Consider the following 16,666-nt stretch of genomic DNA (forward strand, 5'->3'; position numbering starts at 1 on the left):
GGTGTAGGCAACAGGCACTTGCTGCAGTTTGGGCTCATATCAAACCATTAACAAATCACCTACACCTATGTGTTTATGGAAAACCATACATATAATCAACATTTTAACATCATAAATGGATCACTTAACTACTGGTATGTAAAAGGGGTCACTTGCAGTGATGAACCCACAGAGAATTATCCTCTGACACTGCAATGCCCTACAGCTCTATGGAGCGTTTTAGCATCTTTCAGCTCATTGTTTTGGTTTTATTATCTGCAACTTTAGCGTTTTGGTTCACTCTCACCATTTTCATCAGCTTTGTTGTAGGTTTGTTGTAAGCTTTGTAGTAGGTCAAATCGTTGGATAAGCAGAGTTTGAAATCACAGTTCTCAATGAATCCCTGTATTACAAGTTTGAAACTGTTCTCATAACCCCGACAGTAACAAAGACCATTAGCTGCAAAAAGTCCAAACCTGGGATACAGCAGAAACAGAACACAAACTTTCAGTTTTAATCAAAAGCAAATACAAATGCTGAGCCTCTCTGAATACAACAATATATGGGGTCAATTGATTTATCAGGTAAAAGGAGACAGGGTGTTTCTTTTATATTTTAGATATTAATATTACCTTCTTTGCCAAACTAAGAGGTGTATGTATGCATGTATTTTAATATGTGTTTCAGAGTGTGTTCATGACTCACTCAGTGTCATCAGCAGTGGGCGTGTTATAGCTTTGGAACAGCGGCTGCATGAAGAGCCCAAGTGTTCCCACGACACACACCAGGATGAAGATCCACAGGAACAGACGGTCTATCACCATGGCTACGTACTTCCAGTCTTCTATTATCTGAAACCAAACCAAGAAGTTGCACTATTACAGGGTGCTAAGACACATCAATGACATACAATAAAGTGTGTGGCCAGGTCTCTAAACCTAAGTGTGTAAGAAGTAGTGTTTCATTAACTTCTGCTGTGGCTATAATGGTTCTAGGACATCAAACGCATGATGTTATATTTTTATCTGCATTGCAGTCGGTGATACAGAGAGGAGAAGCAGCCTGATGTAAAATATGCCATGAGCAATTACAGCTGCACAACTTGTTTGTAATATTTATTAAGTGTGGGAGGTTTGTGGAAGTTTGGAAGCCCAAGGCCACAAATATGGTGTTGGGGTTAGTGCTGTCTTCATCAGTTTGTGTTTGTATGAGTGTTTGAGCAAGGTTTTTGTTTTTAACTATACAAGCAGCATGCCTCTAGGAATGGCAATGTTGTTCTGTTGATTGGTTTGGGGAAATTTTTTACACATGTTCATGGCCCCCTCAGGATGTCTTGTAATAACTTTTGTGATCCACTGACTTTTCCATGCATGTTTAATACTTTATGACCAAATACCTGCAAAATTCCCATCAGACTCAGAGGTACTTTGTGTTTAATGTTAATTAGCAAATGTTAGCATGCTGTGATGGCAAACAGTAACATTATACCTGCTTAACATCAGCATGTTGGCACTGTCATTGTGAGCATATTAGCATGCTGACATTAGCATTTGCTGTAGAGTCTTAGTGTTATTTAAGGATATCTGATATTTTCAGCAAAAGGGAGATGATTAGCAGGTTAGAATAACATCACAAAAGGACAAAAGCAAATTTCTCATCTTGATAACATCCTCCTTCCTCATATAAATCTCCTCCTCCTTCACTGTTGTCATCATCCATCTCTATAATCTGCCTTCATGGGCCTTGTCTTTCTTCATTCCATTCAATATTATATTTTTTCTTCCCTTCCTTTGATACTATCTCTTCCTGCTCATCATCACATCTTTTTAACCACATCATTATCTCCTCACCCCTTCATCGTCGTCTTCAGTCTTCATGTGTTCAGAGATGTATTTCACTCCATCCACTGCCTCCTCCAGATCTGCATCCCATTGAGTGCCCAAAGGCCTCCGGAAGTCTGAAAACCCACCACCCCCATCTGGGATGTCTCCCACTTTCCAACAAAACCTGTGGGCCAAGTCTTCATTCACGTAGAAGGAGTCAGTGTCTGTTCGGATCCCACCGAGTTTTATGTTGGAACAGTGCTTTCTCTCTCTGCCACTCTGGGAATTGTTCTTCCTCGTGGTATTCCGGTTAGCGTACTTCCGGCGGAGCTTATCACGGACATTGGAAGAGCCTGGACGCCTCATGAGGAGGAATGTGGGAAGACGGACTAAGAAGAGGCGATTGACCCAGTCGGGCATATGGTGGGTGGATGGGGAGCGATGGTGCACGTTGAGGACACACACAGTGCTCACAGTGGAGAAAGTGACCAGCACCATAGTGAACATCAAGTATTTACCTAAGAGAGAAGGAGGAAAGTTGCAACATGAAAAAATAAATATTGCCAATGGGCTTCTTTTTCTTTTTTTTTTGCAATCTATTACAAATAATTCTCAAATGTAATATCTATGAGTCTGATATGACTGTGTACGTATGACGTGCATTTTCTATGTTTTCTTGCAACTGATAATTAACTTAACACCAAGGACGTAAAAATGTTTTTACATACAAACATGGAGGCAGTTTGAAAAAAAAAACCTTTGGAATTCACAAGCTTCCTTTTGAGCAAAACTGGACTCTGGTTCTGTATATACAAAAAAGACATCAAAAACTTCTTTGTGTGTTATTTGTTCATTTAAAATTTCATCAGGACTTAGCTGAAAAGAAAGATCTTTTCTCTCACATTGTATTTTTATTCCTCTACAGTATAGGTGAATTTCTGTAATTTCCTCCTCTTCTAACCTTCTTTGTCACTTCCACTTTCCTACGCTGTCAAAGTCCCTACTTTCACAATTCTGACATCAACATATCTGAACAATGATCTTTCTTTCCACCCATGTTCCTCGAGCTAATCATTCCCTGGAAGCTGGTCTTTAAATATCATTGTGATTGAAGATGAAGTCTAATCAATTAAGTTTTTGTTTGTTGCTAATCTCAATAATGATTTGTATACACTTTCAATAGCTCTCTCTTTATCAAATTGGGTTTGTGTTTTTTTACTGGTTTAATTCCTAGGAGTCATTTGTAGCTAATTTCAAAGGCTTCGCATTCCCAGTTTTATCAAGTCTACACAAACTATAATAAAACTGACCTATGAGTGGTACTGCTAGAGAGGTGGGTGGCACTATCTTTGAAATAAGCAGCAGGAACACAGTGAGCGCCAGCAGCACTGAGATGCACAGCGTCATCTTCTCCCCGCAGTCTGATGGCAGGTAGAACACCAGGATAGCCAGCGACGTGATCAGCACACAAGGGATGATCAGATTAATGGTATAAAACAGCGGCTTCCTCTGTATCACAAAATCATAGGTGATGTCGAGGTAAGTGATGTCGTTGGGGTCCTCATTTTTACGTGCTGGGAGCGAGACGATGTCCCACTCTCCACTAGGCGTGAAGTCATCACGGCTGGCAAAGTCACTCGTGAGGATCAGGTCCACTTCTGTGTGGTCGTAAGTCCAGGAGCGGAACTTGAGAGTGCAGTTCTGCTGGTCAAAGGGGAAGTTCTGCACCTCGATGGCACAGGCTGACTTGTAGATGGCTGGGGGGAGCCAAAAGATGTCCCCTGTGTTGGAGACCACAGCGTTGCAATAGAAGGAAACTTCATAGACGCCGTCAGCACTGTGACAAGTTGTTGGGAGAAATATAAGATTAGAAAGTGTATGGATCCAGAGGTAGAAGAAGGCATACAAACTAAATTCAAACACATATCCACCATGCCACTCTCCCTTCCTTCGATTGCAATCAACAGTTAAATAAAATATACCTGAAGTCAGTTAACCAAGGACGCAGCAAGAAACACTTTTTTCCCTTTATTGTAATGATGATAATCAGACAGTCCCAAACTCTCCCTCATCATTGTCTGAAGTGACAATAAAGCCAGATCATTTAAGACTGATGAAGCACTCCGTAACCCCTTCACCTCAGCAAAACAGGTTTGTAAAAATTAAAAGAGGATACAGAAAATTTTAATAACAAAATCCCCATAGAGAGACATACTAATTTTGGCAGCAGGTTTTATGCTCATAATGCTGTGATGGCAATGTTGGAAAACCTCTTAATGGAATTATACACTGTAAATCAGGTTTAATCCATTAATATAGGGACCACCACAAACACACACACATTTACATTTTATGTGGGTTGGCTTTTTTCCTTTACACTTACTTTAATATTGCACAACAGAATCATGTTTTTGTATAGCACACATGCATGTACTTACTTGTTGTAGAGCACTATATCAGGAAGCCAGATATGTTTGGAGGGTATTCGTAGTTTCTTGATGCCTTCATACTTATCTGGGTCCCACCTCAGCCTGTAGTCATTCCACTCCTGCAGAGAAAGGGTTCATAAAGTTCATTACTGACAAACACAGCCACATAGTACTTTAACAAACTGTATACTGAACACTGTATGGGCTCTGAGCAGTGGTGAAGATTGTGCTCTACCTGAAACAGCCACAAGTTGGTCGTCATGATCTGTTCTCTCTCATTCTGCAAGAAAACAGCAGTCAACTCGTCACACATCGAGTATCATCTCAACAATATTTTACTTTTTTATGATGGCAGTGGTGTTAATAAGATACAGAAACGGTCAAACTCAAATGTCAAAGCACATTTATAAGGAGTGGGATAATACAGAACCATTTGGAAGGAAAAATCTATCAATCTAATCTAATACTCTCTAAGATCTTCATAAATGTCACCAAGATAGAACTTAATACAGAGTTGAATTGCTTTGTAATGCGCAGGAGGTTTTGTGTCCAACCTGAGTAGACACGGTATGTGTGGTCAAAAGTTATAAAGTATATAATACATTGTAAGATTTATTTCAGATGTCATATATATCAGACTTGCTGGGATCTGGTTGTGACAGGAGGATAAAGTATTTTGATATGAATATATTGTAAGTGGTCTTGTGTTAAGAGGAGAGTGAGGAAAATTTCAATTAAGCCCTGTCTGCAGCAGCATCCTTCTGTAATGCATTACTACTGCAATGTGACACCTTTCTCAGTGACAGGTAGTGTAAGGAATTACAATTATAAATTCAGCAATGACATTACATCTTTAATCCAAGTAACTCTAATTCACTTTGGCATTTAGGTTATCTGCTTTGTTTGCAGTCTTACAAGGAATTGGATGGGATTGTTGCTATAAATTTCATCTCTACGCATTGAGTGGAAAAACAGGCTGCCTTGCTAACGATAGCCACTGGTAAATCTACCGTCAGTAATCAGCTGGATTTTTTTCACAGTTAGAGGAAGTGTGAATCTTACTGTCATCAGGGCTATGCTAGCTGTTTATTGTCAGTAAATTTTGAACCAAAGTCTGACAGTTAAACCACAATGTCTCCATTTCTATATGCATTAAATACAGAAGACGTGACGTGTGGATGTGGCAGAACTGGAATTATGAAAGGCACTTTTGACCATCTATTCATGGTCAATACTTAGTGACTTTAATGTAATGGGTGTTTTCAAATTCGACTGATACTTCATCTTGCTTGTGGGCACATCAGCATGCCACAGCACAGCCTTTGTAAATAATAGCTGTGGTGAATTAGAGTGTGTTTACAGCACACAATGGAAACCAAGCTTCATTCAGTATAAAAATAACATAATCCAGAGATGGATTACTATTTTTAAGCAAATGTCCAAAAACTATCTATCCATCCATTTTCTAAATTGTTTATCCTGTGCAGGGTTGAGGGAGGCTGCAGCCTATCCCAGCATGCCTTGGGTGAGAGCTGGTCTGCACCCTGGACAGGTCACCTGTCTATCACAGAGCTAACTCAAAGAGACGGACAAATAAATTCTGAGTCACTTACACCTACAGGCACATTTGCCAGTTTACCACACGTGTGTGTCTTTGGACTGTGGCTGGATAACTGTCACATCTTTTTTATTATCATTATCTGGATTTTATGGAGTCTTATGTGTGTGCAAATAAAATAAAATAAAATAAAATACAATACAATAAATAAAAAGCTATGATACATTATTTTAATGATGTGATATTTATTTATAGCTATTACGATATTTATGTTGCTGTATTATTTTAATAACTCATAATGGTGGTAGACTACAGAAGAATGCACAGATAAAAGGCCCTGTACACCCACAAAGGTGTTCTCAATTACTCTGGCCTATAGTCCCTATAGACGGATAGTCAGTTTGAAACAGTGCTTTTACATGGAAGACATTTTGACATGTAGGAAAAGCACAGGTGTAAATAATAGAATTAATGATGGCTGAATTTCATTTAGCTGCTTCAGTTTCAGGGTCCTGGTATTGTGCATGCTGGCTCACTGTCACATGTCTTTTCTAACTTAGACACTTGAACAGAATGGAGCCATTTTATTAGCATCACCGGTGCTTTTCCTATTAGTCAAAATGTCTGCTGTGAAAAAGTCCACTGAGTGGAGCTATACTTTGTTTTACATGATGTCACCAAACTCTATGAAAGAATAAAAACAGAAATGTGAAGTGAGAAGGGCTTTTCCAGAAGTCTCATTCATTTTTCTCAAAGACAATGTTAGGTGACTCAACATTTGGGCATTTCTACGGTTCGGATGAACAATAAACTCTTACAGTTGAAACATCAGTGCGAGAGATGAACAACTGTGTTAGAAAATATAATGATAATAACAATTATTATTATTATTATTATTATTATTATTATTATTATTATAGAGATGGTTAGCAAAACCCAATGTGCATTTTGGCCAGAAACATCCAATGACAGAGCTTAAAATTGCAGCTAAGGATGGCTGGAAGCTAAAGATTACCCTGTTTACAAAACTGATGATACAATTTGTAGCTTCAATCAGTTCAATTTTGGATGAATTCAGCAACTATGGTGCTGTGTTTTGCAACAGCAAAGCGTTTTCTCCATAGCATGCTCATGGGTATTGTAGTAGTAGAGCCCTCTGACCTCTGACATGCCAAACTGATGGAAAAAAACAAACGTGAACAAAGAAAACTTAAAACTGGTGGCCATAACATAAACCAATCTGACTGTAACATTATCCAGGAGTGTGTCATGCTTTTAAGTTAACAGATGTCATCATCCTATCTATGACCGGTACTGTATATGAGTGAAACTGTCTCTCCATACTGTAGACTTAACAATGACCATGATTCCAAATTTCTAAGTATAAAATCTGGTCTACTGGACAATGAATTTGTCATAAATCAGAACTGTGATGAAGAGTGTTAAATAGGCAGCCTACATGTAAATAATGGCCCAGTATCCTAAAAGACTTTTGAAAAGTAGACTGCACAAGAATTGCTAGGATCGCTGGGGGTTTTGCAGAGGTGTAATGTATGCATTGTGGAGAGATATTAAAACTGAATAGGCGTGTGTGTGTGTGTGTGTGTGTGTGTGTGTGTATGTGTGTGTACTCACTACACTGATGAGCTGAGACAGAGACACCTGTATGGAGATGGTGACCTGCTGGCTCTTATTGACAGCTGGTCTGATCAGTTTGTTGTAGCGCTCCGGACCCAACAGGTAGTTCACCAGCCGCTCCTCTGCATTCTCTGCCCTGCTGCCTGTATGCAAGTCAGAGAGTTGGAAATATTACATTTTGAAAGTGTACATTTTGAAACCTCTATAAACCATAGGAGGCATACAGATACAATCTCATTTACTGCTCTGTTTGAAAAGAGCACAGGCAGTCAGCCATAAATAAATGTCATAAACGAATAAATGCCATATGTTTGTCTTTTAGCAAACCACAAACTCTGGGGTAGTGTGTCTCCTTTTCGCTGCAACACTGAATACAAAAATGTCACCACAGTTTGTGTATGTGTTTGTGTGTGTGTGTGTGTGTGTGTGTGTGTGTGTGTGTGTGTGTGTGTGTGTGTGTGTGTGTGTGTGTGTGTGTGTGTGTGTTGCAGCTCAATGTGTGATTTTCTGTCTATCACGGTATGTTTTCAGCACAGTGTCGTCATGAATGATGAACAATAAACAAGTTGGCTGTAATGAAGTAAATTTACCAAAGAGCACTGAGGCTGAATCACATGTCCTCTTTAAAATGTCTTTGTGTGTGTGTGTGTGTGTGTGTGTGTGTGTGTGTGTGTGTGTGTGTGTGTGTGTGTGTGTGTGTATGTGTGTGGGTGTGTTAGTGTGGGTGGGTGTGTATGGGGGTGGTTGTATGGGTGTGTGTCCTTTAGTCTCACACTTTACTGCAGGGTTTTAGACCAAAAGAACTAACAAAAATCCAGTCATGCATCCTTCCCCATGAGAGGACCCCTGAAGCTTTGTGTTTCGTCAGCCCTAAATTATTGGTTATGTAAAAGTGATCGTATGAATAAGTCAGAAGCAAAATGCTTTTGACCCACTCTCTTGGCTTCCGCAGCCATTATGTCTACATTGTCAAACAAACTGACAACAGAGCAGGGAGCGTTTAATATCTAGACTGCTTCACCCCCTCTGTGCCACATGAATTGTCTGTTTTTGTAAGATTACATACAGGGAAGGCTGAATGAGCATGGATGTTTTCTCAGCAGCACCCTGCTGTTTCAAGTTTTCATGTCACAATGAATGTCAATATTTCCAGCTGTTTGACAATGAGGAAAGGCAATGGGACTGTGTTTTAGTTTATTTTAACTTCAGAGAATTATTTGCCATGAAGTGGAAACTTGAGGAATCTGCTTGTGTAATGGAAATATGTTAGTTGAACTGAAGGTTAACCTGATAGCTAGAAGCCTTTATCACATTTAGATTTTATCTGAAGTGGCCTCAGTGCCGCAGTATTTAGTGTGATAACTTCAGATGACAGCCTCCAAATTACAGGGTAAATAAGTATTATTATTATTGTTATTATTGTTATTATTATTATTGTTATTGTTATTGTTATTGTTATTGTTATTGTTATTGTTATTGTTATTGTTATTGTTATTGTTATTGTTATTGTTATTATTTTCCTTAGTACCTTTTTAGTAGCACAGTAATATTGTTGCTCGGTAATGAGGCAGGAAAATGGGGGAAACAGGGTAACAGTGTTGCCATTGCAATGAAATGACTTGTGGTATACATTTTAAAGTATTTTAAAGTAGTAAGTTTCATGGTTACATATATTGTATTTTCACTCACAAACAAACTTTATTGAGGTTTTTTGGGAAAACATACAGAATAAGTAAAAGTGTAGCAAGCTAGTCATCAGTTCACTTATACATAACATCACCATCTCATTTTGAAAAGTATCAATAATTGTAGCTGAGGAAAGAGCCATTCCTATTGAGTGACAGTACACTACAGAACAAAGGACTGAGAATTGAAAGCTTCCTTATTATAGTTTATGTCTGGGATGTGTGGGTTGTAAAATAAAGATGTCCCTTGTCCACCTTCTTTTTACATTATAAGAACAGTGTAGTTTACCGTTAGTACACTGTATGTAAAAACTATTAACACTGTAATTTTCAGGCTGTATTCTTGATATCAACTTAGATTAAAATTATTGAATGGATGTGGTGTGTTTTTTTTTTTTATCTCTATGTTTTACATCAGTTTCAGTTAAACGCTGAGGATTGCTGCCAAACATCATCGCAGAGTACAGCGCCCGGTCAAATCTTCAGGCCTCCAGGGAAACACTCACAACAACACGGTAAAAGACATAGAGAAGTGCTACGTGCCTTCTTGGTGGATTACATCACTTAAATAATTTAGACCTCGATTTCAGGGTATCTTTGCCTTGATGGATGTTGTAGAAAAAGGCTTGACTATATTTTCTGTCATACCTGATCTGTGTTAAAGAGTCCAGTTGTTTTTGTAGAGCAGATATGAACATTGATGTCTCTCTTTGTCCTGTTAGTTGATGTTTTTTTATTCAAAGATAAGTCTTCATCTGATCATTTTAATAGCCTACAAGCTGAAGCGATGTCATGGGTAAAGAATGAAAACTCCACAGAACAAAAGGTGAGGTTAATAAAAGGTAGCTCTTCTTTTAGACAGAGGTGGGACATGCTATCCAAGTGCTTTCTTGGCAGTAGGTATAAAATAGCCCACAGTAAATTATTGAAAGAGTCCATCTCCTTTTACTTAGATGTATTTTAAGAGTATGGATACCATACACGTAGTCCATAAGAACCTGTCTGTCTCTAAGGCCAAAGCTGTTGTATGGAGTGTCATTGTGGCTGCCTTTGACTCCACCAAAAACATACCATGTTTTCTTTAGTCATAATGGACTCACATGTATCATCACACCTTACACTAACAACGTGAATCAGCTGTCACAGATTACAAACATTGATTAGATACTTCATGTAAGATGATTGCCACAATGTTTGAACAAAACACACTGGAAGCTGATTTTGCTGTTATGCTATTCACAGAGAAAAATATGACGAAAAACTATAAGCACAAACTACAACTTAGCTACACTCAGGACGCTACTGACAAAGGACACAGAGGTCATGGCCTCAATATTCTGTCAGTAAATTTGACCATTTTTCTGGTGATCTGAGGGGGGTTAAAATTCTACAAATACACACAGATTACCCATGATGGGTTGGGTTATTTAAGACGTATTTTCATATAAGTTTGGACAATATGACTGTTTCTGGCAAAAAAGTAAAAGGTACATAAAATGTAATTTCAATAAAAGAAAGGGATTTGTTGCCAGAATTCTATTCCTGGTATGTGGAAAAGTTTTTGAAATAGTATTCAAACCAACATATAAGAAAGGAAGATAAAAATTGTTCAAAAAAAAAAAAAAACTCAAATACTTAAATGTAAATTTCACAAATTGGTGACTAGTCAAACATCTCTAACAAATTTTAGTTTCACTGGGACTTTGAAATCATGATTTCAGTATTTCCACACTAAGATCCTGGCTACACTGAGAGACAATGAAAAGACAACATGTCTCTTTAGTAAAGCTAAAGTAAGGTGTAGAGATATGATGTTTGCATTTAGTTGGATAAGTTCTTCAGGGTTATTGTATGTTATTATTGGTCCAAACTGGATATTTCATTCATGCATCTTTAGGTTAGTTATGAGAACAAATTCTCCTGTAGTTCACTGAGACTAAATAACTCAACTGTGTGTGTGTGTGTGTGTGTGTGTGTGTGTGTGTGTGTGTGTGTATGTGCTGGATATACTGACTTCAGCAGGCCACTACTAACTCCCTGAGGTGAATTTTCTCTTTGTGCATATGTGTGTCTGTATGCGCACGTGTTTGTGTGCGCACGTGTGTGTGTGTATGTGTGAGAGAGAGAGAGACAGACAGAGAGAGAGAGAGAGAGAGAGAGAGAGAGAGAGAGAGAGAGAGATCATTATTTTTCAAAAGATATTTACATAATGAAGGAAAATGTTTCAGCACCATGGACAGCGTCTTGATCCAAAACAGGCTGGCTAAAAGTCTCAGAAAATGCTATTAAGCCTTGAGAGAACACTTCAGTTTAGGGCTGCAACTAACGATTATTTTAAGTATCTATTAATCGTTGATTATTTTCTCAATTAACAGATTAGTTGTTTAGTCTATAAAGTTGCTGAAAACGGGGGAAGGTGACGTCCTCAAATGTCTTGACCAAAAGTCTATAACCCAAAGATATTTAGTTTACTGTCATAGAGGACTAAATAAAATATTCACATTTGAGAAGCTGGAATTAGGGAATATAGACATTTTTTTCTTGACTCAAAGCATTTAATCAATTATCAAAATTGTTAGTGATTATTTTTCTGTCGATCAATCGACTATTATTGACTAATCCTTGCAACAGTTTTTGCATCACTCCACCTAAATACACATATTTAAAGAATATAAACCAACTCACGTGTGAGAGAGAGAATGAAGAGCATTAGAACAGTGTTGGGACTCATCTCCTTCCTTTCTGCCCTCCCGGACAAACTTCTCAGACTTTCTCGGAGTGTCCTCCGGAAAAGAAGTTCCTTGTGTGTGAAGAGTGGAAATATACAGCAATACACAATATATTCCGTCGTGGAAAAAGCCTTCTTTCTTACAACTCCCTCCTCTTTTCTGCGCGGGTTGCCATACACCTGCTCCGGTTATACGTTTGTTGCCGGAATACTGAGCAGCGGCAAAAATATACGATGAAACTTTGTCTAACATAAGAAATAGGTTATTTGTAGGCAATGTTTATTGACGACAGACAACATTTTTCTCCTTTATTCTGTAGCTTACTACAGGGACTGAACTGTCCATTGTGCGCTGCCGCCTCATCCACAAACCAGCCGCGGTGACATTTAAACCGCTCTCGATCCAAAACCAACAGTCCAGATGAGCGCAATGTTGTTGTAGTCTTCTTATTCTATCAATGAAACCAGCAGCGCTCACCTGAATTCACTTCGATCTTGCTTTCTTCTGATGAAGCGCGGACAACTTCGTGCGTTAGGCAATTGGCGCAGTTTCCAAAAAGTGTAGGGCGCAGTGCGCACAGCCAGGACGCTTGTTGTTTCCTCAGGGTAACTACTTGCAGTTTAGAGTCCATAAAGAGGCCACGGACAATTTTCCATGAAACTCTGTGTTGCCCGCAGGAGAAGAGAGAGGAGGGGGGTCGGGGAAGGGAGGTGTGTCATTGTGTATGTCTGTGTGCGTGTGGTCCTTGAGCTTCGGACAGGAGTGGAGACGATTCACGTCACGACTTGGACTGATGTTCAGCTGTTAGTCTGCTCTATAGGTGGCCTCTGTTCTGCCAGTGATTTCTTGCAGTCAGAGAGCCCAAACTTTAAAAATTCAGAGAAGAAAACGCAGAAGAAACCAAAGTATATGACTGTAACCATAGACTCTAGGAGTCAGAGCACAGATAAACAATGACAATACCCACATAACAGTACAACAATAACATTTGTAAAAAGATGGATTTTGTATAGGATTGGATAAGATAAACTGCTATGGAGCTAAGTGTGAGCAAAAAGTGCATAAGTGCAAGTTAACAATTACCTTTTGTGCAAGTTAAGCATGTGTATTACACCAGGGACAAAGGGAAATTGAAATCTATTGCACTTTGCCCTGGAAACCCTTCACCTCTGACCTGAAGAGAGAAAATCAAATGCCTCAAAGAGAGGATCGTCTTTGCTTCCATCTTCATTAAGACCTGGTGATAAAAGAAGAAGCTATTTTTACTTGCATATTTACATACATAAGAGGCTTTTTTTAAGCATCCTTCTTTTCTGCTGATTACTTAGACACAAGCAAGATTTTTCAAAGTGATTATGGGTTAGTTTGAAGTTATCATCACTGGAATATGATTTTGAAACAGCAGATTGCCAGCTGTGAGCAGGGGTTGTCACAATGAGAGAAGCAAGGGAGCAGAGGGGAGGGGAGAGCAAAAGACTACATGGAATGAAAACCTGATGTTGCAGCAAATCAGGTGCACCATGTACACTTGGGCTGCTTTTTTCAGTTCAGCCATGTGAAATCTCCCTTAATGTTAGTGAGAAATATGGCTGAATTCCCCATAACAGCATCATGCACTGCCAAAGTGTCTCACTCGCGCTACACTCACTCACTTTGACCACTGTGTGGATTATATCTGTGAAAATGAGAATCTTCAAATTCAAAATCACAAAAAAATGTGAATGCTGGAAATTCCAGTAACCTCTAATTTCTTCATTTATTCACCATAAGAAAACCTTATATGTCTTCTTCTATCCCCCAAAAACACACTACTCATTCTTTTTTGACTTGCTGTATGTGTTCTTTTAGGCTATTTCTGCAGCTCATTTTATTATCCCACACCACAATACATTATACAGAATGCTCTTCTGTTGCACCTGTGTGTGTGTGTGTGAGTGGGCTCACATACTTGTGTGTGAGCTCATGCCAAGAGTATATTTAGCAGTCAAACTGGGTGCGCATGACTATGATTTGCCATCACAGTAAGAGGGGAGTCATGTCACAAGGCCACTCTTCTGCAGAAGTCAAAGAGAGAAGACAGAAAATCTGGGTGTGAAAGCAATATAAAGGAGACATGAACAGACCGCAGATATTTTAGACATTCCTGCTTGTTGCTCATGAATAATCCATTGCAGATTCAGTGGCTAACAGCCTTAAGAATGGATTCATCTTGGCTGGGGGGGTGAGATTCCACTTTTCTTTTCTTTTTTTTGTTTGACTTATGATAAAACATACAATGTACAAACAATATATAATTTCAAACTAGAAATACTGCCTCACCGTTGTATACCTCCGCCAACCAGTCAAGTTGCAGTTTACATCCATGTCTGTCCAGACTCATGATATTTGTAGTGAAGGAATTTAATAAAAGGTATTATGTGTCTTTTTCTTGTATGTGTTCACATGTTTGGCCCATAAAGCTGATTCTGATAAAACACAAAGTTGTAGTCATGACAGTAGACGAAGCTTCAAATATGGATATTGCTGCAAAGAATCTACAAATTCTAAAATGTGGATGCTTCACACACATCTTCAACCTGGCAGCACAGAAGATCTATACAATCACCACAGTTTCAAGGTGGGAACCAAGATTAGCGTCACTAAATGACCAAATGTGAAATATGGTCACAATCTCTCCTTCTGTTCCTGAGTTACGGTGTTGAATAATGGCCAGAAAAGTGTTTTGGAGAACATTATGATGTCACAGTGAAGTTGACCTTCAACCTTTTGGATATAAACTGTGATTATTTCATCATTTTATCCTACAAGACATTTGTGTGAAACTTTGTCATAATTAGCGTATGAATTCTTGAGTTATGGCCAAAAATGTGTTTTGTGACAACCTTGACCTCTGACATTTGACCACCAAAATCTAATCAGTTAATCCTGGAGACCAAGTGGATGTTTGTGCCAGATTAAATGAAATTCCCTCCAGGTGCTCTTGAGATATTGTGTTCACAAGAATGGAACGGACGTGAGGTCACAGTGACCTTGACCTTTGACCTTTGAGCACCACAGTCTAATTAGTTTCCTTGAGTCCAAGTGGACGTTTGTGCCAAATATGAAGAAATGGATGGACGGACAGACAGACAACCCGAAAACATGACGCCTCCAGCCACGGTTGTCTCTGGCATGGAAGCATAAAAAGGAGCCTTGTGGAAACAGAAAAGAAACCATTCAAATATTACTTGATTTAAATAATTGAGTCTGGCTATAAGAAGCCATCACTGTCAAATCACAAAAATGTTCTCTTGAACATTGTGATCAATTAGTAAAATTAAAAAAACCAACCACGACAAGTCAACATCTAAAGGACTGGTTATGTGACTTTTCAGTTATTTTCAGTTAGTTTAGATGCAAAAACATGCAAATTAGTGCACAGACACACAAGATAATCTCCTAAAACAGAATAAATGTGGTCAAAACAAAAACTGATGTGAGGTTTATACCTGTGCCATTGTTGATGGGCTTCGCACGTGCATAAATCCCTCACAGTCCAGGCCATATAACTAACACATTACTCCTTTACACGGACCACTGGAGATTTCAATCTGCCATAATGGAAGTGTGTGTCTGCTTCAGTCAAGTTAACTAGCACGAGGGCGCACACAGCTTGCGGCAATTCATAACACCCTCCCTCTCAACTCTACTGCTCCATCACCGCCTCTCCCTCTCTCTCTCTCATACAGGCAGGTATAGGCTACTAAATGAAAGTGCCAAGATCATACCTGCCATATTTATGTATTTATAGTCAGGACACACTGTGTTTGCTGGGACCAATACATCAACATATTACACAGAGGAGGAGTTACACTGTTAGAGCTCTATGCTATACTTGTTGGGTTTAAATCTTTATTTATCCAGATAAGGTCTGCTGAGTGTGCATTTTGGAAAGATTGCTGAGCCTGCAGGACACGTCTTCCCTTCCCATTCATAAGCACACACACATTCATACACACACACACACACACATACACCTGGGTGAGAGTTCTAATGTTAGTCAATGAATAGCTCCAGTGGAGGTTTGTCATTCTCTCAGAGAAATGGAAAGACTGGATCAGCTGTCCAACCCAGAGCATTTGAATATTCTCCAGTTGCTACTTGTCATCGACTGGATGTCATCATTCTTTACAACTACTCGTTTGTTTAAATGCATTGTTTTATTTGCTTTTGCCTTTAAATGAGAGAAGAGATATCTCCACATACTGTAAAGACAAATCCTCTACATGTACTACAGACATACATGGAATTATTTTTGTGCCTCATTTCTGAGTGCGCTGTGGGATATTATGAGCACAGAAAAAGATATTTATGCAAGGACATAAATTATATTTTGTAACGAAACCATCATAAAAAATAAAAAAAATACTGCTCTGTGTGCTCAACATTTGGACACTGGCTCATAGTGTCTCGTGGCTCTCTTAACATCTCTGCTCTGTGCACTTAATTTAATTTTAATTTAATTTAACTCATTTTAATTTTCATGATAATTTCACAACAAAATATAATTTAATATTATATTTTTTTTAATCAAAATGCAAACATGAGGATGTTAACATACTGACATTTAGCAGATGTAATGTTTACAATTGTCACTTTCTTAGGAAAATGCTTACAACACATCAATGAGTCACACTGCTGCACTGGCCAACATGTTCCTTTGTCCCTGAAGGACCTTTGTTGCAGTTCACACTGCCTCTCTCCCCACATTTACCGCCACTCTCTACTAGCTCTTATAAAGGCAAAAATGCCCACAAAATCATTTAAAATGTCCTCACTGATCAGC

At 38.8% G+C, this 16,666-nt stretch overlaps 1 protein-coding gene across 1 annotated transcript; it reads right to left on the reverse strand.

The window, feature by feature from the left end:
* Positions 1 to 680: 680 nt before the first annotated feature.
* chrnb5a (cholinergic receptor, nicotinic, beta 5a) lies at positions 681 to 11,861 on the reverse strand. The gene is made up of 8 exons (XM_042423253.1): positions 11,798 to 11,861; positions 7,425 to 7,570; positions 4,467 to 4,511; positions 4,241 to 4,350; positions 3,113 to 3,639; positions 2,081 to 2,320; positions 1,830 to 2,026; positions 681 to 830 (listed from the first exon to the last, which is right to left on the reverse strand). Exons 1-8 carry the CDS (start codon positions 11,841 to 11,843, stop codon positions 681 to 683), a joined length of 1,461 nt encoding a protein of 486 aa, XP_042279187.1. The 5' UTR covers positions 11,844 to 11,861.
* Positions 11,862 to 16,666: the final 4,805 nt, after the last annotated feature.

Source organism: Thunnus maccoyii, chromosome 2 (genome assembly GCF_910596095.1).
Source record: "Thunnus maccoyii chromosome 2, fThuMac1.1, whole genome shotgun sequence".
Classification (NCBI taxonomy): Eukaryota; Metazoa; Chordata; class Actinopteri; order Scombriformes; family Scombridae; genus Thunnus; species Thunnus maccoyii.